A 27,031-nucleotide genomic window follows, 5' to 3' on the forward strand; every position below is an offset into this window, starting at 1 on the left:
TAGAGCAAGAAATGAAAGAAGGCTATAGGACTCCCAAAATTTGACAGGAGAAAGCAGGCTGATAAAACTACTCGGCTGTAAACACATGCTACCATTCAAAATAAAGGAAAAATGACTGAGGGCAGAACCAAGAGACCAGAGGGAAGATTTATTCCCCCAGGTGAAGTTACAGGATCAGAGTGATCAGAGGGAGGGGTCTCAAGCTGTAGACTATTCCCAGGCCTTGAAACCTAATGGTTAGATTTTGAAATTGTTTGGATTTGAGACTATTTTCTTTCCACTATTTCCCTTGTGAAATGGCAAAGTTATTGGCTGTAAATGAACAAAACTCAAAGGGAAAACACAGAATTAGCAGAGAGTAAAATTAAATAATAGAAAAGAAACAACTCTTAGTGCTTTGGCTTCACCTAGGAGAGACAAGAAATACACATCTGGGCTTAAACTGAGCACAAGATGCACTTCTCCATCAACTATGTTTACCTGGCACTGACAGGTATTGAGCATCTTATTATTAATTGCAAAATGATTAAAAAATATTTTTCAAATAGAGTAAAATCATGACACTCATACAGATATGAAATGAACATATACTAAAAGAAAAGGTTATTATAACAGGTTCAAAAGGGAAACCAAAGAATTGATATGGGAATATTCATCAGGAATATTAAATGATTGTGTGTAAATGGAGGTAAAATTGGTTTCATTAGGTGAAGGACAACTGAACCTCTACTGAAGAATATATCATCCATGTATCTGTGGCCTACAAGTAACAAAAACCTATGCAAGATTTCAGAGATAATGTAAGGCTAGAATCAGATAATTTGCAATGATGTCCTAAAGATAGAGCAAAGTTTTCCACTGAAACACACATTTATTTTTACAATGTCAAAATCAGATAAAAAGTTATAGTTCTCTCAAAATCAGGATTCAGTCATTAGGGTGACTAGGTCAGTGTCACAGACATTTCTAGGCTGAGGTCTGCTCAGGGAAATTCCAAAGTCTAGGATGTCACAAAGGCAGCTAGCTCCCTGACCAATCAGGGCCTGGAGCAGAGAGATACAATGGGCAGGACTAAGTGCCAGTGTCCTTGGAGACCTGCTCAAGCAGGAGAATCAAGCATAGCTCAGCAGAGCCAGACCAAGCAAACATAATGTCAGAAACAGAAAACTGTAAGAACTCCCCTACAAATAACAATCAGAATCAAGAACCTTCAAGAAATGAGCCACAGGTCCCTAGGACCTTCGTTGACCGCCTTCTTCAGGATGAACGAGATGCCCAAAGCCAGACTTCCTCCATGATAAATAGCCTCCTTACCTTGCTCGATTGCCTTGGTGACTTCATCATGGAGCAGGTAGGCCTGGAGGCCAGCCACAATGACAGTATGAACAACACTTCACAAGATGCGGAGAGAGAAGTGGACAACAACCGTGAGCCCCACTGCCTCGAGAGCGATATAACCTGCTTTCTGTTGGATGGGATGCCCAAATCCGAGAAGAATGGCTGAAGACCGAGTTCCAAAGCCTGGAAGGGATCCTCTCAGGCTTAACCAGGGCAAAAACATATCATAGCTGAGGAATCCCTGCTGTTGTCATCAACAAGTGCTATTAAAGGATGTAAATCCGTGAGTATGTTTCTGACTCCACTTAGTTTCCGTCACTTTGGGTTGGAGGTGTTTGTGAGACATCTAGGAGAAGCTATTCCTAGAGAGCTGAAGGGGTGTAGGGGTGGCCAGTGTGGGGAGTTTTGAATTAATGATTTTAGAGGGGGCAGTCTCCAATAGTGACTATGAGGTCACTGGCCTTTTGGGGAGGAACTGGCTGGGGTAGACACAGAGACTTCCTCATTGCCTTGGAACAGGAAGGCCTTGTGAGGCCAGGGGGTTGGCTGGGGACCTCTGAGGCTTGTTGAATTCCCAGCCTGATGCTGGGGCCTGGGGTGGAGCTGCAATCTCTGACTGAGGTGCTGGAGGCTTCATTCAGGATAGCAAAGGTCTGAAGTCAGATGGCGGCGGTCACAGAGGTGGATGGAGAGGGGGCACACTGGCTGGCATGAACTTAATGGGACAGGGGCTTTACATAGACATTGAGGAGTGAAGGAAAAACCATCACGAAAAATGCATAAAAGAAATGATGGCCTGCTGGATTGCATTTCTTATTTCTTTATACCCTCCCTCATTATGAAAGAGGACTTCAGGCAGGGATTCGTAGCTACTGCTGTGAATATATCTTTCTGTCCTCTCTTCAGGACACTGGTAAACTAAATCGTAAGATTACATAGAACCTATGATCTGGCATAAAATGGGCAATTCAAGAAGATTTTAACGGGTGTTAATTATTGATTAATCTGCTTAGTTATAAATGTATTTCATTTAAAGCAGGATTAACAATCTCATTTTTAAATTAAATACCTATTCATTGTAATGACCATATATTGCATAGAACACCAAAGAATTATCAGTGACCGAATAGAGGTTTAAAGAGGTATAGATATAATTCTGTCCCAAGCAATGGCCTCTAAAGCACAGGCAATCCTTCTCAAAACTTCCTGCTCTGTGCTAAGTTTAAAAAAGGTGTCACATCAGGTGTTGAAGCCATATGTCCCCTTGCCCATGGTTGTCCACATGTTAGGTTTTCACCTGGTCCTTGGGTCCTCTGGGGCCACAGTCTGCTGCCTGCTGGTGTTTCACAGATGGTTGGTCAGGGGCTGCCCAGCCGGTTTCAAAAACGGGAGCTGAGTGCCTGGTTTCAGATCCCAGTTCGCCACTTTTTGGCCATGTGATGATACTGGACCTTCATTTCCTCCCTCTGAGCTGATCTCTTCATGTGTAAATGGGGTAATAAGAGTTCCTCCATATGTGTCTTTTTCTGGGATTGAGCCCAGTTGGGGCTGTAAACTGCTGCTCTACACAGTGCATGCACAGGGTCGCCCTTCATAAACAGCTGCATCTGCCTCCTTCCCTAACAGCAGACTCACAGGTGGGCTTCCCCAAGGTGCAGTGGGCCTGGTTCTCAGGTGACCGCTGGGCACATAGGTCACTGGCTGTGAGAACGACATCCTGCTTAGCCCTGTAGGGAGACAGGAGTGTGCCCAGCAGCAGAAGACAGGAACAGAGGGACGAGTCAAAGAGTCCCCACTCCGGTGTCCCCTCTGCACCTCCTGCCTTTTGACTTGCTCTCTCTCTCCTTCTGTCTAAGAAGGACCTAGCTTTGCCTTTGGCTATTTCAGAGGAGTGTCCTGAGAAGGAAGGAAATAGCGTTGGGGTTGTCCTTTGGGCCATTTGGGAGATGTGCTTGTCTGAATCCCAGAAGCCTTTCTTGCCACCTCATGTCCAGTGAACATCATATTCCCAGGGAAGTTATTGTCAAGATGCCCATCCCACCCCTGTGTGATTTTTTATGGAGAACTGTAGAGCATTTCCAGCTTTAGCCCAGGTCATCACTTTCTCTCCTGTGCATCTGAGCAGCAAGCCGGCCTCTCTTCAGCAGCTGCAGGTAGGGAGTCTCCTTCAGCTGATCCCTTCATGGCCACAGCAGAGCCCCCTCCGCTTGCCAAAGTGAAACACCTTTGTCTTCAGGGTATGCGTTCTGCTAGTCCAGTGTCCTCCAGTCAGAAGTGGTGCCTCTAGGATGGGTAATGGCCAAAAACTGATCTTTTTCCTCAGATCTTGACATGTTGGCTAAGTAGCTGTCTGGTGTTTAAAAGCTGTTGATGTTGTTTATAGCTGTGGCTTATTGTAGAACTAGACATAATGTCCTGGATTCTCCACTGGAATGCATCTCTGAAGAGGAAGGAGAAGCCATAGTAGGTGGGTGGTCCTTGGCGGGTGAGTCTCTCTGGGTAGTCAGGTGATCACCTTACATTTTATGCAGTCGTCAGCACTAAAAGTCACTGTGACCCTGTGAGGACCCGGGCTTCTGGGCTCTTTCAGACTCTGTTTCATGTCTGAGGTGGAGTTTGGAGATTGACCTTAAATGAGCCCCTGTTGTAAGCCCTCTGCAGAGTCAAGGGACATGGCAGAGTCAGCAGGAGTGACCACCATCCCTCTAAGAATTGTGCTCAGCTGTGCTTGTGGGTTTCACAGGAAACATGGGGTCCACAGCCTCCATAGCATCAAGGCTAATGCAGCACCCCTCCAGATCCCTCTTCTACACATTCAAGGAATCCTACACTCAGGGGAGGCGGGGAGGCAGAGAGATTTGCTGCCATTGGAAAGGCATGACCCCTCCCATGGTTAGTCCCTGTGTGCATTTCCTTCTTTTTTTTTAACTTTATTATCTGAGGTACACTTTTAGAATGTGCCAGTTTTTTATATAGGAATACATGTGTCATGGTGGTTTGCTGCACCTGTCAACCTGTCATCTAGGTTGTAAGCCCCATATTCATTAGGTACTTGTCCTAATGCTATCCCTCCCCTAGCTCCCCAACCCCAACAGACCCCAGTGTCTGATGTTCCGCTCCCTGTGTCCACGTGTTCTCATTGTTCAACTCCCACTTGTGATTGAGAACATGCAGTGTTTGGTTTTCTGTTCCTGTGTTAGTTTGCTGAGGATGATGACTTCAAGCTTTATCTATGTCCCTGCAGAGGACATGAACTCATTCTTTTTTATGGCTGCATAGTATTTCATTGTATATATGTGCCACATTTTCTTTTTTTTTTTAAGAAAGAAAGGAAGAAAAAGAAAGAAAAGAGAGAGAGAAAGAAAGAGAAAAAAGAATAAAAGAGAGAAATAAAGAGGAAGAGAAAGAGGGAGAGAGAATGGGAATCTTGCTCTATTGCCCAGCCTAGAATGCAGTCAAAAAATGGGTATTAAAAACCTCTTTTATGCCAATAAATGTGCTTAACAATGGAAACAGGAAGGAATAACGGAGGAAAATCGCAAACAAGCAGCCTACTAATATTTCATTTAAACCTGTGAAATGCTATGCAATTACTGAGGAGTGATTTCCTTCCAATTTTGTGGACACTTTTAGAATCGGTGTGATGTGCTACTGAGAAAAATGTATGTTTTGTGGATTTGGGGTGGAGAGTTCTGCAAATGTTCATCAAGTTTACTTATTTCAGGTCTGAGTTCAAGTCCGGGATATCCTTGTTAATTTTCTGTCTCGTTGATCTGTCTAATATTGACAATGTAGTGCTGAAGTCTCCCACTATTATTATGTGGGAGTCTAAGTCTCTTTGTAAGTCATTAAGAACTTGCCTGATGTATCTGGGTGCTCCTGTATTGGGTACGTATATATTTAGGATCGTTAGCTCTTCTGGTTGCATTGAGCCTTTTACCATTATGTAATGTCCTTCTTTGTCTCTTCTGGCCTTTGTTGCTTTAAAGTCTATTTTATCAGAGATGAGAATTGCAACTCCTGCTTTTTTTTTTTTTTTTTTTTTGGCTCTCCATTTGGTTGGTAAATCTTCCTCCATCCCTTTGTTTTGAGTCTTTGCGTATCCTCTCATGTGTGATGGGGCTGGATGCAGCACACCGATGGGTTTTGGCTTTTTATCCAATTTGCTTGTCTGGGTCTTTTGATTGGGGCATTTAGTCCATTTAAATTTGGGATTGATATTGATATATATGAGTTTAATACTGCCATTTAATGCTGGTTGGCTGTTTTGCCCATTAGTTGATGTAAATTCTTCATTATGGTGATGCTCTTTACCTTTCAGTATGTTTCTGGAATGGCTGATACTAGTTTTTCCTTTCTATGTGTAATGCTTCTTTCATAAGCTCTTGCAAAGCATGCCTGGTGGTGATGAAATCTCTGAGTACTTGCTTGTATGCAAAAAATTATATTTTTCCTTCACTTATGAAGCTTAGTTTGGCTAGATATGAAATTCTGGGTTGAAAGTTCTTTTCTTTAAGGATGTTGAATATTGGCCCCACTCTCTTCTGGCTTGTAGGGTTTCTGATGAGAGATCTGCTGTGAGTCTGATAGGCTTCCCTTTGTGGGTAACCTGACCTTTTTCTCTGGCTGCCCTTAGTATTTTCTCCTTCATTTCAACCCTGGTGAATCTAACAATTATGTGCCTTGGGGTTGCTCTTCTTGAGGAATATCTTTGTGGTGTTCTCTGTATTACCTGGAATTGAGTATTGTCCTGCCTTGCTAGGTTGGGAAAGTTTTCCTGGAAAATATCCTGAAGAATATTTTCTAGCTTGGATTCATTCTCTTCATCACATTCAGGTACACCTATCAAACTTAGATTAGGTCTTTCCACATAGTCCCATATTTCTTGGAGATTTTGCTCATTCCTTTTTAGCCTTTTTTCTCTAACCTTGTCTTCTTGTTTTATTTCATTAAGTTGGTCTTTGACCTCTGATATCCTTTCTTCTGCTTGATCAATTCGACTGTTAAAACTTGTGAATACTTTGCAAAGTTCTCGTATTGTGTTTTTCAGCTCTATTAATTCACTTATATTCCTCCCTAAATTGTCTATTCTCTTTAGCATTTCACCAAACCTTTTTTCAAGGTACTTAGTTCCTTTGTGTTGGGTTAGAACATGTTCTTTTAGCTCACAGAAGTTTCTTAGTATCCACCTTCTGAAGCCTGATTCTGTCAATTCATCACTCTCATTCTCCAGCAGGCCTTTTTCCGTTGCTGATGAGGAGCTGCAATCCCCTGTAGGAGGAGAGACATTCTGATTTCGGGTATTTTCAGCCTTTTTGCACTGGTTTCTTCCCATCTTTGTGGATTTACCCACCTGTCATCTTTGTAATTGCTCTTTCATATTGGGTCTTTGAGTGGACGTCCAGATTGTTGGTGATGAAGTTTTTCTGTTTTTTAGTTTTCCTTTGGCGGACGCCCCTCCCCCACAGAGCTGGACCTTCCCGGGTTCAGCTGTGCTTGCTGTGAAACTCTCAATCTTCAGTGCTTCCGATTGCTGTTTTTTAGTGGGGGTGCTGTGCCGGCTGAAACAGCAGCATTAAGATTTGTGGTGCATTTCTGCCCAGGAATCTTCCAGTCTGGCTCCCCGCTTCAGTCCCTTCTTCAATCAGCTAAATAGGCGACTCTGCCTTCCTGGAGCTCCAAACGTCAACTAAAAGGGCAGCCAGTCCCGTATACTTCATACTGAGAACTGCTGCACCTGGGTGCCAGGAAAACAGCCGCACCAGCCAAAAGAGTCTCACTGGTGACCCATGGGGCTCCTCCTCTGGGAATCTCCTGGTCTGTGGGCAACAAAAATTCATCTAGAAGTGTGGCATCTACTCACTCTCTGCGCTTTCACTGGAGCTACAATCCTGAACTGCTGCTAATCGGCCATCTTGGATCTCTCTCCATGTGCCACATTTTCTTGATGAAGTCTATCATTGATGAGCATTTGGGTTGGTTCCTAGTCTTTGCTACTGGAAAATAGTGCTGCAATAAACATACATGTGCATGTCTTTTTATAGTAGAATGATTTATAATCCTTTTGGTATATACCCAATAATGGAATTGCTGGGTCAAATGGTATTTCTGATTCTAGACCTATGAGGAATTGCCACACTGTCTTCCACAATGGTTGAACTAATTTACACTCCCACCAACAGTGTAAAAGCATTCCTATTTCACCACATCCTTTCCAGCATCTGTTGTTTTCTTACTTTTTAATAATTGCCATTCTAACTGGCATGGGTATCTTATTGTATTTTTGATTTGCATTTCTTTAATGACCAGCGATGATAAGCTTCCTTTCACATGTTTCTTGGCCACAAAAATGACTTATTTTGAGAAGTGTCTGTTCATATCCTTTGCCCACTTTTTGATGTTTTTTTTTTTCTTGTAAGTTTGTTTAGGTTCCTTGTAGATTCTGGATATTAGACCTCTGTCAGATGGAGAGATTGCAAAAACTTTCTCCCATTCTGTAAGTTGCCTGTTCAATCTGATGATAGTTTCTTTTGCTGTGCAGAAGCTCTTTAGTTTAGTTTAATTATATCCCATTTGTCAATTTTGACTTTTATTGCAATTGACTTTGGTGTTTTAGTCATGAAGTCTTTGCCCATGCCTATGTCCTGAATGGTATTGCCTAGGTTTTCTTCTAGGGTTTTTATGGTTTTAGGTTTTACATTTAAGTCTTTGATCCATCTTGAGGTAATCTTTGTTTAAGGTGTAAGGAAGGGGTCCACTTTCTGTTTTCTGCATATGGCTAGCCAGTTTTCCCAGCACCACTTATTAAGTAGGAAATCCTTTCCCTATTGCTTGTTTTTGTCAGGTTTGTTAAAGATCAGATGGTTGTAGATGTGTGGTGTTATTTCTGAGGTCTCTCTTCTGTTTCATTGGTCTATATGTCTGTTTTGGTATCAGTACCATGCTGTTTTGGTTACTCTTGCCTTGTAGTATAGTATGAAGTCGGGTCACATGATGCCTCCAGCTTTGTTGTTTTTGGTTAGGATAGTCTTGGCTATACAGGCTTCATTTTTGTTCCATATGAAATTTAAAGTAGTTTTTTTCTACTGTGAAGAAAGCAATGGTAGCTTGATGGGAATAGCAATGAATCTATAAATTACTTTGGGCGGTATGTCCATTTTCATGATATTGATTCTTCCTATCCATGAGCATAGAATGTTTTTCCATTTGTGTGTGTCCTCTCTTATTTCCTTGAGCAGTGGCTTGTAGTTCTTGAAAAGGTCCTTCACATCCCTTGTAAGTTGTATTCCTAGGTATTATTCTCTCTGTAGCAATTATGAATGGGAGTTCACTCATCATATGGCTCTCTGCTTGTCTATAATTGGTGTATAGGAATGCTTGTGATTTTTGCACATTGATTTGTATCCTGAGACTTTGCTGAAGTTGCTTATCTATCAGCTTAAGTTTTTGGGCTTTGATGATGGGATTTTCTAAATATACAATTATGTCATCTGAAAACAGAGACAAGTTGACTTCCTCTCTTCTTATATGAATGCCCTTTATTTCTTTCTCTTGACTGATTGACCTGGTCAGAACTGCCACTACTATGATCAACAGCAGTGGTGTGAGAGGAAATCTTTGTTTTCTGCCAGTTTTCAAAGGGAACACTTTCAGCTTTTCCTTGTTCAGTATGATATTGACCAATGGATTTGTCATAAATAACTCTTATTATTTTGAGATGTTTCATCATTACCTAGTTTATTGAGAATTTTTACCATGAAGGACTATTGATTTTATCAAAGACCTTTCCTGCATCTATTGAGATGATCATATGGTTTTTGTTATTGGTTCTGTTTACAAGATGGATATGTTTATTGATTTGCATATGTCAAACAAGCCTTGCATCCCAGGGATGAAGTCAACTTGATCATGGTGGATAGGCTCTTTGGTGTGCTGCTGGATTTGGTTTGCCAGTATTTTATTGAGGATTTTCCCATTGATATTCATCCGGGATGTTGGGCTGAATTTTTCTTTTTTTGTTGTGTCTCTGCCAGGTTTTGGTATCAGAACGATGCTGGCCTCATAAAATGAGTTAGGGAGGAGTCTTTCTTTTTCTGTTTTTTGGAATAGTTTCAGAAGAAATGGTACCAACTCCTCTTCGTACCTCTGGTAGAATTTGGCTGTGAATCTGTCTGGTCTTGGACTTTTTTGGTAGGTAGGCTATTAATTACTTCCTCACTTTCAGAACTTGTTACTGGTCTAATCAGGGATTCAACTTCATCTTCATTTAGTCTTGGGAGGGTGTGTGTGTCTAGGAATTTATCAATTTCTGCTAGATTTTCTAGTTTATTTGTGTAGAGGTGTTTATAGTCTTCTCTGGTGGTAGTTTGTATTTCTGTGGGATCAGTGGTGATATCCCTTTATCATTTTTTTCCTATGTGTCTAAATGATTCTTCTCTCTTTGCTTCTTTGTTATGGTAGCTAGTGGTCTATTTTGTTAATCCTTTCAAAAAGCAGCTTCTGAAGCCATTGATTTTTTGGAGGGCTTTTCATGTCTCTATCTTCTTCAGTTCTGCTCTGATCTTATTTTTTGTATTCCACCAGTTTTTGAATTTGTTTGCTCTTCCTTCTTTAGTTCTTTTAATTGTGATGTTAGGGTGTTAATTTCAGATCTTTCCAGCTTTCTGATATGGGCATTCAGTGCTATGAATTTTCCTCTACACACTGCTTTAAATGTATCCCAGAGATTCTGGTACATTATCTCCTTGATCTCATTGGTTTTAAAAACTCCTTTATTTCTTTTATAAAAATTTCCTTATTTACCCAGTAGTCACTCAGAAGCAAGTTGTCTAACTTCCATGTACTTGTGTGGTTTTGAGTGAGTTCATTAATCTTGAGTTCTAATTTGATTACACTGTGGTCTGAGAGAATGTTTGTTAAAATTTTCATTCTTTTACATTTGCTGAGGAGTGTTTTACTTCCAATTATGTGGTCGATTTTAGAATAAGTGCTATGTGGTGCTGAAAAGAATGTATATTCTGTTGATTTATGGTGCAGAGTTCTGTAGATGTCTATGAGGTCTGCTTGGCCCAGAGCTGAGTTCAAGTCCTGAATATCCTTGTTAATTTTCTCTCATTAATCTAATATTGACAGTGGGGTGTTAAAGTCTCCCACTATTATTGTGTGGAAGTCTAAGTCACTTGGTAGGTCTCTAAGAACTTGTTTTATGAATCTGAATGCTCCTGTATTGGGTGCATATATATTTAGGATTGTTAGCTCTTCTTGTTGCATTCATCCCTTTATCATTATGTAATGTCCTTCTTTGTCTTTTTTTATCTTTGTTGGCTTAAAATTTGTTTCATCAGTGACTAGAATTGCAACCTCTTCTTTTATTTTTTCTGTTTGCTTGGTAAATATTCTCCATCCCTTTATTTTGACCCTGTGTGTGTCTTTGTATGTGAAATGGATCTCCAGAGTACAGCACACTGATGGGTCTTGACTCTGTCCCATTTGCCAGTCTGTGTATTACAATTGGGGCATTTAGCCCATTTACATTTAAGGTTAATATTGTCATATATGAATTTGATCCTGTCATCATGATGATAGCTGGTTAATTTGCACATTAGTTGATGCAGTTTTTTTATAGTGCCATTGGTCTTTATATTTGGTGTGTTTTTGCAGTGGCTAGTACCAGTTTTTCCTTTCCATATTTAGTGCTTCCTTCAGGAGCTCTTGTAAGGCAGGCATGGTGGTGACAAATTCCCTCAGCATTTGCCAGTCTGGAAAGGATTTTATTTCTCTTTCGCTTATGAAGTTTAGTTTGTCTGGGTATGAAATTCTGGATTGAAAATTCTTTTCTTTAAGGATGTTAAATATTGGCCCCCACTCTATTCTGGCTTGTAGGGCTTCTGCAGAGAGATCTGTTGTTAGTCTGATGGGCTTCCTTTTGTAGGTAACCTGACCTTTCTCTCTTGCTGCCCTTAACATTTTTTCCTTCATTTCAACCTTGAAGAATCTGAGGACTATGTGTCTTCAGGTTGTTCTTCTCAAGGAGTATCTTAGTGGTGTTCCCTGTGCTTTCTGAATTTGAATGTTGGCCAGTCTTGCTAGGCTGGGGGAGTACTCCTGGATTATATCCTGAAGTGTGTCTTCCAACTTGCTTCCATTCTCCTTGTCACATTCAAATACACCAATCAACCATAGGCGTGGTCTTTTCACATAGACCCATATTTCTTGGAGGATTTGTTCATTCCTTTTCATTCTTTTTTCTCTAATTTTGTCTTCTCACCTTATGTAAGTAAGGTGATCTTCAATCTCTCATATCCTTTCTTCCACTTGATGGATTCAGCTATTGATACTCGTTATGCTTCATGGAGTTCTTGTGCTGTGATTTTCAGCTCCATCAAGTCGTTTACGTTCCACTCTAAATTGGTTATTCTGGGTAACCGTTGCTGTGACCTTTTATCAAGGTTCTTAGCTTCCTGCATTGGGTTAGAACATGCTCCTTTTTAGCTCAGAGGAGTTTGTCATTTCCCACATTCTGAAGCCTACTTGTGACAATTCGTCAGTCTCCTCTAACCAGTTTTGTTTCCTTGCTGGAGAGGAGTTGTGATCACATGTAGGAGAATAGGCATTCTGGTTTTTGGAATTTTCAGCATTTTTGCACTGGTTTTTCCTAATCTTTGTGGATTTATCTACCTCTAATCTTTGAGGCTGATGACTTTTGAATGGGGTTTTTCTTTGGTGGTCCTTTTTGTTGATGTTGATGTTGTTTCTTTCTGCTTGTTAGATTTTTCTTCTAACAGTCAGGGCCTCCTTCTGCAGGTCTGCTGCAGTTTGCTGGAGGTCCACTTTAGATCCCATTCACCAGGGTATCACCAGTGAAGGCTGCAGAATAGTAAAGATTGCTGCTTGCTCCTTCCTCTGGAAGCTTCATCCCAGTAGGACACCAGCCTGATGCCAGCTGGAGCTGTCCTATAAAAAGTGTCTGTCGATCCCTGTTGGGAAATCTCTCCCAGTCAGGAGGCACAGGAGTAGGAGACTCAGTTGAGGAGGCAGCCTGCCCCTTAGAACAGCTGATGCTCTCTGCTGGGGAATTCCTCTTGTCAGGATAAGCTGCTCTCTTCAGAGCCAACAGGCAGAAAAATTTAAATCCACTGAATCTGTGCCTACCGTGCCCCTTTCCCCAGGTGCTGTGTTCTAGGGAGATGGGAGATTCATCTGTTAGCCCCTGACTGGTTTCAGAGATGTCCTGACAAATGAGAAGGAATCTAGAGAAGTAGTCTGGCCACAGCTGCTTTGCCACGCTGTGGCCAGAGATGTCCTGACCAGTGAGGAGGAATCTAGAGAAGTAGTCTGGCCACAGTTGCTTTGCCACACTGTGGCGAATTCTGCACAGTCCAAACTTCCCAGCTTCGTTAGCACTGTTAAAGGAAAACCACCTACTCAAGCATTAGTAATGGTAGACACCCGTTCCCTCAAGTTGACGATCCCAGGTCATCTTCAGACTGCTGAGCTGTCAGTGCAAATTTCAAGGCAGTTGTTCTTATCTGGCTGGCCCCCATAGGAGTAGGATCCACTGAGTGAGACCACTTGGCTCCCTGACTTCAGCCCCCTTTCTACAGGAGTGAATGGCTCTGTCTTGCTGGGGTTCCAGGCACCACTATGGTATGAAAAAAACTCGTGCAGCTAGCTTGGTCTCTGCCCAGACAGCCACCCAGTTTTGTGCTAGAAACCCAGGGTCGTGTTGGTGTAGGCACATGAGGGAAACCCCTGATCTGCACATTGGAAACACCCTGGGAAAAATGTAGTATCTGGGCTGGGTAGTACAGTCCCTCACAGCTTCCGTTGGCTGGAGGAGGGAGGTCTCCCGGCTTCTTATCCTTCCTGGGTGAAGGTACACCCCACCCAGCTTCTGCTCACTCTCCATGGGTTGCACCCTCTGCCTGACCAGTCTCAATGAGATGAACTGGGTACCTCAGTTGAAAATGTAGAAATCACCCGCCTTCTTTGTTGGTGTTACTGGGAGCTGAGACTGGAACTGTTCCTATACAGCCATCTTGGCCCCTCCTTTGTGTGCATTCCTAACAGCAGGAGGGAAAGGTGAGGAAGGAGTTCCTCTGGCCTGTCCAGCCAGCATTGGTGGCCAGCACCCTATTGGGATTGTGAAAACTAATGCCCAAGTGAGCAAAGACAGAAGCTGGGGTGACTGTGGCTGCCAACCAGGCCAGTGATCACAAGCAGTTTCAGGGCAGGCGGGGGTCAGACTCAGGTCAAGACTTCAGAAAACATCATGTGTGAGGAGAGATGAGCCCCAGAGTCGAGCCTAAGGGCAGGGGACTTACAGGGTAAAGATGGCTTGGTGTTGGCTTGAACACAAATGTGTGGTTATCAGGCTGGCCTCCCACTTAGAGAAACTTTTGGGAAGCAAAGCATTTTGAAGGTTTAGGTCTTTGTCCCCTTTATGTGATATATCATACATGATGTAGCCAAAGGGAGATGGCCTGACTCCTTAGAGAGTGCCTCTTTTACTCCCAAAACAGATTCTAGAAAGAGAGGTACTTCCATGAACATCTAACACATCATTTTCCTAATGCTTGGATAACAAAGTGGGAGCTCACATACCTAATCTGGACAGTAGATGGGATAATTAGGACTATCATTATGTTCTTAATGAAAATTAGTTTGTTAAAATCTAGATCTTTTTACATGAAATCTGTTTGATTTGTGTTCTCTCTTGAGAAAACAGAATGTCTCTGTATATACACATGGCTACATTCAGATGAAGAGGACTAGATGCTGCCCTGTTAATCCTGGGCCTCTCTGGTTTGCCACAGTCTGCAAGCTTTTCTATAGTATCTCTTGTCTGATCCACTTCACTCATTTACAGTACTTGCCGGGCTCCTAAAGATGTTTGAATTCATTTTTCTCACCTTTAACCCACAATTTTAATTAATTTAAAAAATGTTTAATTTTTCATTGACACATGATTGTTGTACATATTTATGGAGTACACTGCGATGTTTCTATACATGTATATGTGGTGTAATGATAAAATCAGGATAATTAACATATCTGCCACCTTTGACACTTGTTATTTCTTTGTGGTGAGAACACTCAAGGTTCTCTCTTCTAGCTATTTTGAAGTATTTAATACATCATTGTTGACTGTGGCTACCCTACTTTGCAGCAGAATACCAGGACTTATTCCTCCTATTTAACTGTAACTTCATACCCTTTGACCAACCTCTCCCCATTCCCCCTCCCTGGCTACTCTCCTCAGCCTCTGGTAGTCAATATTCTACTCCTTACTTCTGTGAAATTAACTTTTTTGGATTCTGCATATCAGTGAGATTGTGTGGTATTTGTTTTTCTGTGTCTACTTATTTCACTTAATAGTATATTCTCTAGGTTCATCCATATTGTTGCAAATGGCAGGATTTCATTCCTTTTTATGACTGTATAGTATTCCATCTTGTATGTAAATGTCACATGTTCTTTGTAAGGAGCACAAGCAACTCAATAGTAGAAAACCAAATAATGTGAGTGAAGAATGGGCAGAAGATCTCAATACACATTTCTCAAAAGAAGACATAAAAATAGCAAGCAGGCATATAAAGAATTGTTCAACATCACTAATCATCAAGGAAATGCAACTCAAAACTAACATGAGACTTTATCTTATTTCAGCTAGGATGGCTATTATCAAAAAGACAAAAAAATAACAAGTGCTGGAAAGAATGTGAAAGAAAGGGAACCCTCATACACTGTTGCTGGGAATGTAAATTAGCACAGCCATCTGAAGAAAAGTATGGACCTTCCTTTAACTATTAGAAATACAACTACAGTATGATTCAGCAATCCCCCTGATGAATATACATCCAAAAATAACTAAATCGGTGTGTCATAGAGATATCTGCACTCCCATGTTTATTGCAGCATTATTCACAGTAGCCAAGATATAGAAACCACAATTTTTGAAGAACAAATCTTCTTATTTAGTAAATTAGTATAATATGACTCTTCTGAAACTATCTTTGGTGTAGGGCCAATATTTTCTTTTATTGTTGTACAAATTCATTGTGAACTAATATAATATGTGGTCCTGTTATACTTGGCTACCACAGAGCTTGCCCGTGATTTCATGCTTGAGTTTAACACCCAGAGTGTACAGTGTTTTTAATGAGATGATTCTAGTCACTTCAATGTGTGGCAAGCCAGATTACTATAATGGTTTCTAAACGCTGACCCTTAATTACTAAACCTGTTGCAGCCAATTAGTAACAAATAGTTAATTGACCTGTGCCAATCCAGTAATTATATCCTAAAAAGCACTGGAATGGTGAATTTGTTATATTTCCTTTTATTCTTTTATGAGTATGAATCTAACAAAGAGCAGTGAACAGTATCTGAATTTGCTATTGTTTTAATGTTTCTCCTTCAGAGTCCTTCATGAAAATTAAAGATCAGTCTCTCTTATATGTAGGGTGCTTGAATAACTGGAGGAAATACCTCTAAACTTCTGTCAAAGCAAAATCTACTAATAGACATCACGTAGCAACAGCGAAGAAAGTTAGATATTGTGATTGTGAGATACTCGAGTTCTCAAATACAAAGTGAAAGGCATTTACCCACTGCACTGTGGAAGGGAGTTGTCATGATACAGATGAGAAAAATAGTGAAAAGAGAGGAAGGAGACCAGGTCTGGTCTCTTATAAGTGTAGTTTTCTTGGGACAAAAAATAAGAAATGCTGGAAAGGATGTGGAAGAAAGGGAACCCTCATACAGTGTTGCTGGGAATGTAAATTAGCACAGCCATCTGAACAAAAGTATGTAAAATGAAATGAAAAGGAGGAGACCAGGATGTAAAATGAGAAGGCTGAGTCAAAGTATTTCAAAGGTTTGCTTAAGGTGTACAATTGCTAGTGTATGATCTTTTCCTAAGGAAAGATCTGTACTAAAAGTAGATAAATAGGACACGATATGTAGGGTCACCATTTTACATCTAAGGCCACTGATGTCCAGTCATGGTTATCAGCTCTCTCAAGGTCGAATGACAGCCTCATCTTCCTTACTTCTTATTGAGGCTCTTTCCTCTATCATATCCTGAGAAAAAGATCTCAAGAGTGAAAGTGTTTAATGTTCCCCTCTGGGGAACTAAAGCTCCAGCATTCAATGCTGAGACATTAGGGTCTCTTAGATTTCTAGGAAAGCACTCACAAGAACTTGTGAGCTCTCAATTTTGATAGTCTGGACCACATTTTCATTCAACAACTCACTCTCGAGGACTTTCACTTGTGATTTATTTGGGGAAAGCTGAACCGCTTATGAGAAAAGTACTGACTTTACAGTACTTTGGAGTACAGATCTTTGGGCTCTGTAGATGTAGGTCTTCTTCCAGTTGACATTGTGTTAAACTGTGTTATGAACGCAAATACTACTCAGCTAAGGTGTTCTGGAAATTCTGACTCTATTCACTGACATTGTAGTAAAGGTGGCTGTGTGCTGGCATGAGAAACCTGTGTTCAACTCCCTATTTTTAAGCTTATTTATTTATTTATTTTGAGATGGAGTCTCACTCTGTCACCCAGGCAAGGGTGCAGTGGGGTTATCTCGGCTCACTGCAGCCCCTGCTTCCTGGGCTCAAGTGATTCTTCTGCCTCAGCCTTTGAGTAACTGGGATTACTGGCGCTTGCCACCATACCCAGCTAATTTTTTGTATTTGTAGTAGAGGCAGGGTTTCACGACATTAGCCAGGATGGTCTTGAACTCCTGACCTCAAATATCCACCCACATCAGCCTCCCAAAGTGCTGGGATTATAGGCATGAGCCACTGCACCCGGCCAAGAGCCTATTCTTGGAAGTATGTGAACTACTGACCTTTCACGGGGCTCTAAGACAGTCCTTGTTTTCTAAGACAAAGTTTCTGGCCTGTCACTGATTGTGTGGTCTTCAGAGAAGCATCAATGTAAATCGAATAACAATCTGAAGGAGACGGAGACATATAATGGCTGAGGCAAACTTATTGCAAGTGAAATAATACATAACTTTCGCAAGTAAAAATCTTGTGGGAAATCATAAAAAGAATAAAGCTACTGAAAGTAAAACTTACTTTTTTCTATGCTGTGCAAAAGAAGATTATAAAGTCAAAAAAGAGTTTTGGACAAAATGTCTATAAGCATGATGATTCAGCCTATTTCCTTTTTTTTATATATATTTTTATTTTTATTGCATTTTAGGTTTTGGGGTACATGTGCAGAGCATGCAACACAGTTGCATAGGTTCACACATGGCAGTGTGTTTTGTTTGCTTTCTCCCCTTCACCCACATTTGGCATTTCTCCCCAGGCTATCCCTCTCCACCTCCCCCTCCCACTGGCCCTCTCCTTTTCCCCCCAATAGACCCCAGTGTTTAGTACTCCCCTCTATGTGTCCATGTGTTCTCATTTTTCATCACCCGCCTATGAGTGAGAATATGCGGTGTTTCATTTTCTGTTCTTGTGTCAGTTTGCTGAGAATGATGTTCTCCAGATTCATCCATGTCCCTACAAACGACAAGAACTCATCATTTCTGATTGCTGCATATTTTCAAAGATGAATGATGTAGGTTCAATCATCCGTCTTTTAATAAAACTTCATTGAAGTATTAGTCAAGTTTTCCAGAAAAATGAAATATATATAGATAAGTAGTTACGTTTATACTTATATTCATATTTATATGAATTAGTTCATGAAATTATCTGATCTGAAAAATTTAAAATCTTACCTTTTGTCTTTTTTTTTGAGACAGAGTCTCCCTCCGTTCCCCAGGCTGGAATGCAGTAGTGTGATCTCGGCTCACTGGAACTTCCACCTCCCAGGTTCCGGTGATTCTCCTGCCTCAACCTCCCAAGTAGCTGGTACTACAGATGGCTGCCACCATGCCCGGCTAATTTTTTTTTTTTTTTAGTAGAGGCAAGGTTTCACCACATTGGCCAGGCTGATCTCGAACTTCTGACCTCAAATGATCCATCTCCCTCAGCCTCCCAAAATACTGGGATTACAGGCATGAGCCACCACACCTGGCTGAGGTCTAAAATCTTTAAGTCAGGTCAACAGGCTGGACACTCAGGCTGGATTACTAATTCCTTCTCCAGGAAACCGTTGTTTTTCTTCTTAAGGCCTGAAACTAATTAGGTCCAGTCTACCCACTTTATTGACAGTAATCCCCATTTCTTATAGTCAACTGATCGTAAATATTAATCACATCTTAAAAAAAGTCCTTCACAATATCTAGTCTAGTGTGTGAATACAAAAGTAAACACCATAGCTTAGCTAAATTGGCATATAAAATTTTTCTGTCACAACAGACAAGTCTGATGTTATATTCTCAATTAAAAATCACTGGCCTAGGAGATGCTAGATTTGCATTTTAAAAGGAAGGTTATTACCAACTATTTAAAAGTGATAACTGAAATTGTGACTGATAATACTACAAGCTTGTTGCCTAGATCACCAGGAAAAGAAACCACAGGACTCTGATAATTAGAAATATATCATAGACAGTAAAGACAGTGTCCAGTCTGCAGTAACTTCTTATATATTATAGAGTTCTGAAATAATTATATTAGTATTTTCTCTATTCATATTTAACCAAGGAAAGTCTGAGCACATTTTTTGATTTGACAATATCATATGCCAGTCATTAATAGTAACGTGTCAGATAAATGTAATTATTTCTAGCAGTTCACTTTTTCATAAAATGAAAGAACAAATATTTATGAGTTGGTAGATACCCTGTGAGAAACGTCAAAGGAAATTTTAAGTGCAAAAGATATTTTGAGGTTTTCTTTTACTTTATTTCAACTTCTATTTAGGATTCAATTTAGGAATGCTAAAATTAAAAGTTGCCTGGACATGTGATCTGTTAAGATTGAATCGCAAGAGCCTAAGTATATTAATGCTTGTAGCTTAGGTATCTACAAATTCAATGGGAAGACAATATTTAAGTAAAGATAGACTAGTCCTTAACACTTTAGAAACGCAAATGTTCTGTTATTTTAAAGATAATGATAAATGGCACAATAAAGTTAAAACAAAGGGATATTTTGGTGAGAGAGACAATCTCTGCTATACAGGCAGAATATGTACAAGGTGATGTGGTAGGCTGCAGTACGGCACCCTAAGATATTCAGGGCCTAATCTCTAGAATCTGTGAAGTTACCTTATATTTTGCAAGTGGGACTTCATGGATGTGATCAAACAAAAGATACTGAGATGGAGAAATGGAAAAGTTACACTGGATAATCTGGGTTAGCCCAAAATGAGATCAAGGTGTCCTTATAAGAGGGGCACAGTGGGAAATTTGACAACAAAAGCAAAAGGTCATGTGACAACTGAAGTAAGATTCTACACTGCTGGATTTGAAGATGTAGGAAGGAGCCATGAGACACAAATACAGCTCTATAAGCTACAAAAGGCAAGGAAACAGATTCCACCCTAGATCGTCAAAACTTAATGCAGCCCACTGGACACCTTGACTTTAGCTTACTGAAACTGATTTCTTATTTCTGACTTGGAAGAAAATGTCTGTTCTTTTAAGCCACTAAATTTATGGTAATTTGTTACAGCCACTATAGGAAACAAAAACAGATAGAGAATAATCTTTTACCATCTTTTATTAAGAGCAAACCAGCACTCCAACAAAATTTAGTGTTTTCAAAGAGAACAAACTAAATTCTGGATTTGCTTCAATATAATGCTTGATTCTAAAGGACCCGTCAGCCCAGGCATAGTGATTTATGCCGCTAATCCCAGCACTTCAGGAGGCCAAGGCAAGAGGATCACTTGAGGTCAGGAGTTTGAAACCATCCTGGGCAACATTAATGAGACCCCACCTCTACAAAATATTTAAAAACTTAAGTAGGGCCTGGTGGCACATACCTGTATGTGTCTCAACTACTCAAGAGGCTGAGGTGGGAGGATTGCTTAAGCCTAGATGTTGGAGGTTGCAGTGAGCTGTACTCCCACCACTACACAGCAGCCTGGACAACAGTGAGACCTGGTTTCTGAAAACATAAATAATATAAAATAATTTAAAAGGGGCCACCATTCTTTTCGCTTTTTGTTTGTTTGCTGTTTGTTTTATTTTCCCCCATGACACAGCCCTAGGAATCCTGAGAATAAACACTCCATCACCAGCTTTCAGAAATTTTATAGTTAATCCATCAAAACTGACCCAGATTTGGAAAAAATTAAAACAAGTTTGTTTGTTTCGTCTTTCAGATTTTCTTTATATGAACCTTCTATTACTTTCTATATCCATGCATGTTTTTTCTCTTATATTCTGGAATATCAAGTCATTTTACTCTAAGACAGAAACATGCTCATTTTAGGTTTTAACCGAAACAAGCAGAATAATTCTTGTCTTATTTTCAGATTCCTAGGATTCTCTCATAACATATATTAATTACATCTTTTATGCAAAATCCTTTGCATTTCCCAGAGAAAGCTACAGGTGAGTTATTGTGAATTTCTGTCATTTTAGCAGCCTAGTATATCTCATAAATACCCTTAGCCCAGCTTTATCCAGCCACACACTCCCCTTATTCAGCTTTTCACTATTGAAAACATGAGCATGTTCATTGACAGACCCAAACATGTAGCGCTTTTGTAGCATGCACAAATGAGAAGCAAATTATAGAAGGTGAAATTATGCTTAGTCAATATTTCAGTATTCTATCTTACTGACAAACGATGTAGGCATCCATTTTACTTTAATTAACTCGATGTAACATCCAACTAAAGCTTTACTTTAGACTAGAAAAGTCTTGGAAATTATCTTCAAGTTGATATACTGCAAACATTTATTACCATAGAAACGCATGGTTGTTAGAACAATAATTCAATTGGTTAAATGTAAATTGATATTTTCACAATCTTAAACATTAAATACATGTAATATTAATTCATGTGATCAGTAAAAATTTTTAAGTTTAGGAAAAACAGACCTAAGTAGCATACAGATGTACAATTGTGTTGTATCTAACAATGATTAATAAAATAAGACATAGTTGGCCGGGCGCGGTGGCTCATGCCTATAATCCCAGTACTTTGGGAGGCCGAGGAGGGTGGATCACAAGGTCAGGAGATTGAGACCATCCTGGTCAACAAGGTGAAACCCCGTCTCTACTAAAAATACAAAAAATTAGCTGGGCATGGTGGCGCGCACCTGTACTCCCAGGGACTCGGGAGGCTGAGGCAGGAGAATTGCTTGAACTCAGGAGGCGGAGGTTGTGGTGAGCTGAGATCGCACCATTGCACTCCAGCCTGGGTAACAAGAACAAAACTCTATCTCAAAAAAACAAAAAAAAGAAAAGAAAAAACATAGTTGTTTTCACTCAACCTAAACTATTAAGCTAGTCTTATTTACCAAAGAATAACATAAATTATGTAAATTTGAATTCTTACAATGGCTTTGAGTTGGTTTCTGTGAGAATGTATACTGTTTAAATCTAGCACATTTAAAATATTGCAGTTCTTTTCTTCAGTTTCAAGGACGTTGGGGAATATTTAATTTATATAAGCAAAAGAGGCTTTATAATCCAATATGTCATTACTTTCCAGAGGCAGGAAAACCTTACATAATCGTAAAATCAGAGGTGGAGCTCTTTCAGAGTCACAAGCACATAGATATATAGGCACAGAGAAATAGAGTTTATAGCTTCAGTTCTACAATTTCAACCATGAGTCAAGTGTAAATAGAAACAGTACAATTCTGTGATCCAAATATAAAAAAAAAAGCATTCTCCTCTAAGAGGGTATAAAATTCATAACTGATTTGAGCTATAAATAGACAAATGGACAAATAGAAAGACTGTCCAGCCAGATTTTCTGTTGTCTCTTACCCAACGGAGACTGGATTTCTGTGAATCATTAACTCATTTGCAGAGCTTTCCAGATGGTTGGATCCTAAAACTGAATTCCCAACCATTTTGTCAACAATGAAAATAACTTACCTAATGTAAATGAACAACAACAGAAAATCAAATGCCGAGTTGGTAAATAAATAATTGAAATGAAATTAAATATTGAAACTAAAATTAGAAAAACACAATGAACAAAGATCAATTTGGGCTTTGGAGTCAACTAGATGAGGCAAGCAAAGACATTCCTGGGTTTACTCAAGCATGAGGTACACATCTCTGTCATCAAGTTTGACTGGCTCTGACAGGCGAATTCACTGGGTATAACAATGTGACCTTTAAACAGGGAGAAGATATTTTCCAACAGAGTAAAATCATAACACTCAAACACCTATAAAATGGAAATGCATTGAAATAATTGATTAACTCATAAGGAAATTGGCAGATATTACAAGCTGTTCAAAGGAGAATTCAAAGAAAAAGATAGGAATATTGATCATGAATATTTATGTAAATGTATAGATGGAGGGAAAATTGGAGGAAGGCAGTGAACATGACTGTAAGTGACTTACAGCTTCTAGAGGGATGTTAATTAGCTCACGGACAATGCAAGGCTAAACTTAAAGAACCTGGACTGGGGTCCTAAACACAGAACAATATTTTCATTGACACAATTTTTTTGATAAATTGTTAAAGTAGAAAATTAGCTTTTCCTTAAAAAGAAGTTCCAGTTACTAGGACAACCAGGTTCCTCTCAAAAAGAAGCTCCAGTTACTATGGTGACCAGGTTCCTCTCAAAAAGAAGTTTTAGTTACTAGGGTGACCAGTTTCCTCTCAGAAAGAAGTTCCCTATGCTAGGATGACCAGTTTCCTCTCAAAAAGAAGTTCAGTTACTAGGGCGACCAGGTTCTTCAGGGGCTTTTCTAGGCTGAGGCCTGCTCAGGGCCCAGTGGACAGCAGTGACGTCACAGAGTGGAGGTTGTCACAAAGGCAACTCCTGACCAATGAGGGGCTGGAGCATGAGGTACAGTGGGCGGCATTAGGCTCTGGTACATTGAGAGCTCAGGCCGGCTGGAAAATCAAGCTGTGCCAATCTGAGCAAAACCTAGCAAACACCATGGCTGGGAAGAAGAGCAGTCATAGCTCCTGTAAGCCTAGGAAACAGCGCCGTTCCCGTTCCAGCAGAGCAAGGCTGCAGTTTTCTGTCAGCCGCGTGGAACGCTCCCTGCGAGAAGGTCGGTATGCCCGGCGCCTGAGCACAACCACGCCTGTTTTCCTGGCTGGTGTTCTGGAGTACCTGATGGCCAACATCCTGGAGCAGGCGGGCAAGGAGGCCGAGAACAGCGGCATGATGCACATCACCCCGGAACACGTGCAGAGGGCACTGCAAAAGAACGAACAGCTCAGACAAATCTTGAAGTTGGAAGATGTCACCCAGTCTCAGGTAAAAGAAGTGCCCCAACGTGAGGAGGAGAAGAAGAAGAAGGGAGGATTGCTGAGTTTCCGAGCCCTATGGGACTTTATCAGAAAACTCATCCAGCTGCCAAAGTTCCCTTAGATGAAAGATCCCAGGCTGCTTCCATCTGCCCAAGCTATTAAACTGGATAAATCCAGGACAGTGCTTCTGACTCCACTCAGTTTCCGCCACTTTAGGTTGGAGGTGTTTGTGAGACATCTACCAGAAGCTATCCCTAGAGAGCTGAAGGGTTGGAAGGGGTGGCCAGTGTGGGGAGTGTTTGAATCTGTAATTTTAGAGGGGGCAGTTTCCAACGGTGATGGTGAGGGCAATGGCCCTTTTGGGGAGGAACTGACCGGGGTAACCACAGAGACTTCCTCATTGCCTTGGAACAGGAAGGCCTTGTGAGGCCAGGGAGTTGGCTGGGGACCTCTGAGGCTTGTTGAATTCCCAGCCTGATGCTGGGGCCCGGGGTGGAGCTGCAATCTCTGACTGAGGTGCTGGAGGCTTCATTCAGGATAGCAAAGGTCTGAAGTCAGATGGCGGCGGTCACAGAGGTGGATGGAGAGGGGGCACACTGGCTGGCATGAACTTAATGGGACAGGGGCTTTACATAGACATTGAGGAGTGAAGGAAAAACCATCATGAAAAATGCATAAAAGAAATGATGGCCTGCTGGATTGCATTTCTTATTTCTTTATACCCTCCCTCATTATGAAAGAGGACTTCAGGCAGGGATTCGTAGCTACTGCTGTGAATATACCTTTTTGTCCTCTCTTCAGGACACTGGTAAAATAAATCGTGAGATTACATAGAACCTATGATCTGGCCTAAGATGGGCAATTCAAGAAGTTTTTAATGGTTGTAAATTATTGATGAATCTGCTTAATTATAAATGAATTTCATTTAAAGCAGGATTAACAATCTCATTTTTAAGTTAAATACCTATTCATTATGATGACCACATATTGCATAGAACACCAAAGAATTATCAGTGACTGAATAAATGTTTTAAGAGGTATGGAAATAATTCTGTCCCAAGCAATGGCCTCTAAAGCACAGGCAATCTTTCTCAAAACTTCATGCTCTGTACTTAGTTTAAAAAAGATGTCCCATCAGGTGTTGTAGCCATCTGTCCCCTTGCCTGTGGGTGTCCACATTTTAGGTTTTCACCTGGTCCTTGGGTCCTCGGGAGCCACAGTCTTCTGCCTGCTGGTGTTTCACAGATGGTTGCTCAGGGGCTGCCCAGCCAGTTTCATAAAAGGGAGCTGAGCGCCTGGTTTCAGATACCAGTTTGCCACTTTTTCACCATGTGACGATAGTGGACCTTCATTTCCTCCTTCTGAGTAGATCTCTTCATGTGTAAATGGGGTAATGAGGGTTCCTCCATATGTGTCTTTTTCTGGGATTGAGCCCAGTTGGGGCTGTAAACTGCTGCTCCACACAGTGCATGCACAGGGTCGCACTTCATAAACAGCTGCATCTGTCTCCTTCCCTAACAGCAGACTCACAGGTGGGCTTCCCCAAGGTGCAGTGGGCCTGGTTCTCAGGTGACCGCTGGGCACATAGGCCACTGGCTGTGAGAACCACATCCTGCTTAGTCCTGTAGGGAGACAGGAGTGTGCCCAGCAGCAGAAGACAGGAACAGAGGGACAAGTCAAAGAGTCCCCACTCCGGTGTCCCCTCTGCACCTCCTGCCTTTTGACTTGCTCTCGCTCTGCTTCTGTCTAAGAAGGACTAGCTTTGCCTTCGGCTATTTCAGAGGAGTGTCCTGAGAAGGAAGGAAATAGTGTTGGGGTTGTCCTTTGGGCTATTTGGGAGATGTGCTTGTCTGTATTCCAGAAGCCTTTCTTGCCACCTCATGTCCAGTGAACCTCATATTCCCAGGGAACTCATTGTCAAGATGCCCATCCCACCCCTGCTTGATTCCTTATGGAGAGCTGTAGAGCATTTCCAGCCTTAGCCCAGGTCGTCACTTTCTCTCCTGTGCATCTGAGCAGCAAGCAGGCCTCTCTCCAGCAGCTGCAGGTGGGGAGTCTCCTTCAGCTGATCCCTTCATGGCCACAGCAGAGCCCCCTCCGCTTGCCAAAGTGAAACACCTTTGTCTTCAGGGTATGGTTCTGCTAGTCCAGTGTCCTCCAGTCAGAAGTGGTGCCTCTAGGATGGGTAATGGCCGAAAACTGATCTTTTTCCTCAGATCTTGACATGTTGGCTAAGTAGCTGTCTGGTGTTTAAAAGCTGTTGATGTTGTTTATAGCTGTGGCTTATTGTAGAACTAGACATAATGTCCTGGATACTCCACTGGAATGCATCTCTGAAGAGGAAGGAGAAGCCATAGTAGGTGGGTGGCCCTTGGTGGGTGAGTCCCTCTGTGTAGTCAGGTGATCACCTTACATTTTATGCAGTCGTCAGCACTAAAAGTCACTGTGACCCTGTGAGGACCCGGGCTTCTGGGCTCTTTCAGACTCTGTTTCATGTTAGAGGTGAAGTTTGGAGATTGACCTTAAATGAGCCCCTGTTGTAAGCCCTCTGCAGAGTCAAGGGACATGGCAGAGTCAGCAGGAGTGACCACCATCCCTCTAAGAATTGTGCTCAGCTGTGCTTGTGGGTTTCACAGGAAACATGGGATCCACAGCCCTCATAGCATCAAGGCTAATGCAGCACCCTGCCTGATTTCCCTTCTATACATACAAGGAATCCTACACTCAGGGGAGGTGAGGAGGCAGAGAGAATTGCTGCCATTGGGAAGGTGTGAGCCCACCATGATTAGGTCTTGTGTTCATCTAACAGGCGGGAGGAAAAGGTGAGGAAGGAGTCCCTCTGGCCTGTGCCCTGTGGACAGAACAGCATTGGCAGCCAGTACCCTATTGGAGTTGGGAAAACTAAAGCCAGAGTCGGCAAGGACAGAGGTTGGGGTGACTATGGCTGCCACCCAGGTCACTGATCACAAGCAGTGTCAGGGCAGGCCTGGGCCAGATGCCGGTGAAGACTGCAGAAAACATCATGTGTGAGGAAAAATGAGCACTGGAGTCGAGCCTGAGGGCAGGGGATTTGGAGGGTAAAGGCAACATGGTGTTGGTTTTAACACAAAAGCCTAATTATCAGGCTGGCCTCCCACCTAGAGCATGTTTTGGGAAGTAAAGCATTTTGGAGACCCAGTTCTGTTCCCTTTATGTGATGGATCCTACATGACATAGCCTATGGCAGATTGCCTGACTCCTTAGAGAGTGCCTCTGTTACTCCCAAAATAGGACTCTAGAAAGAGAGATACTTCTATGAACATCTAATACATCATTTTCCTAATGCTAAGATGACCAGGTGGCAGCTCACATACCTAATCTGGATAGCAGATGGGA

The 27,031-nt window shown here is 41.4% G+C and overlaps 2 protein-coding genes and 1 pseudogene across 21 annotated transcripts in view; all 3 read left to right on the plus strand.

Annotated features, from left to right (window-relative positions):
- SYTL5 (synaptotagmin like 5) overlaps positions 1 to 27,031 on the plus strand; it is a 242,570-nt gene that overhangs the window by 87,786 nt on the left and 127,753 nt on the right. The window lies entirely within an intron of this gene.
- Positions 1,090 to 1,625, plus strand: H2AP (H2A.P histone). Its single transcript, XM_008989140.5, has one exon. The coding sequence runs from the start codon at positions 1,151 to 1,153 to the stop codon at positions 1,502 to 1,504; it is 354 nt and encodes a 117-aa protein (XP_008987388.1). The 5' UTR covers positions 1,090 to 1,150; the 3' UTR covers positions 1,505 to 1,625.
- On the plus strand, positions 23,261 to 24,216 carry LOC128930585 (histone H2A-like 3 pseudogene; annotated as a pseudogene).

Source organism: Callithrix jacchus, chromosome X, assembly GCF_049354715.1.
Source record: "Callithrix jacchus isolate 240 chromosome X, calJac240_pri, whole genome shotgun sequence".
In the NCBI taxonomy this organism is placed as follows: Eukaryota; Metazoa; Chordata; class Mammalia; order Primates; family Cebidae; genus Callithrix; species Callithrix jacchus.

Bases quoted from the DNA above. Each gene is read 5' to 3' on its own strand.
- H2AP (XM_008989140.5), top strand. From the start codon at position 1,151: ATGTCAGAAACAGAAAACTGTAAGAACTCCCCTACAAATAACAATCAG.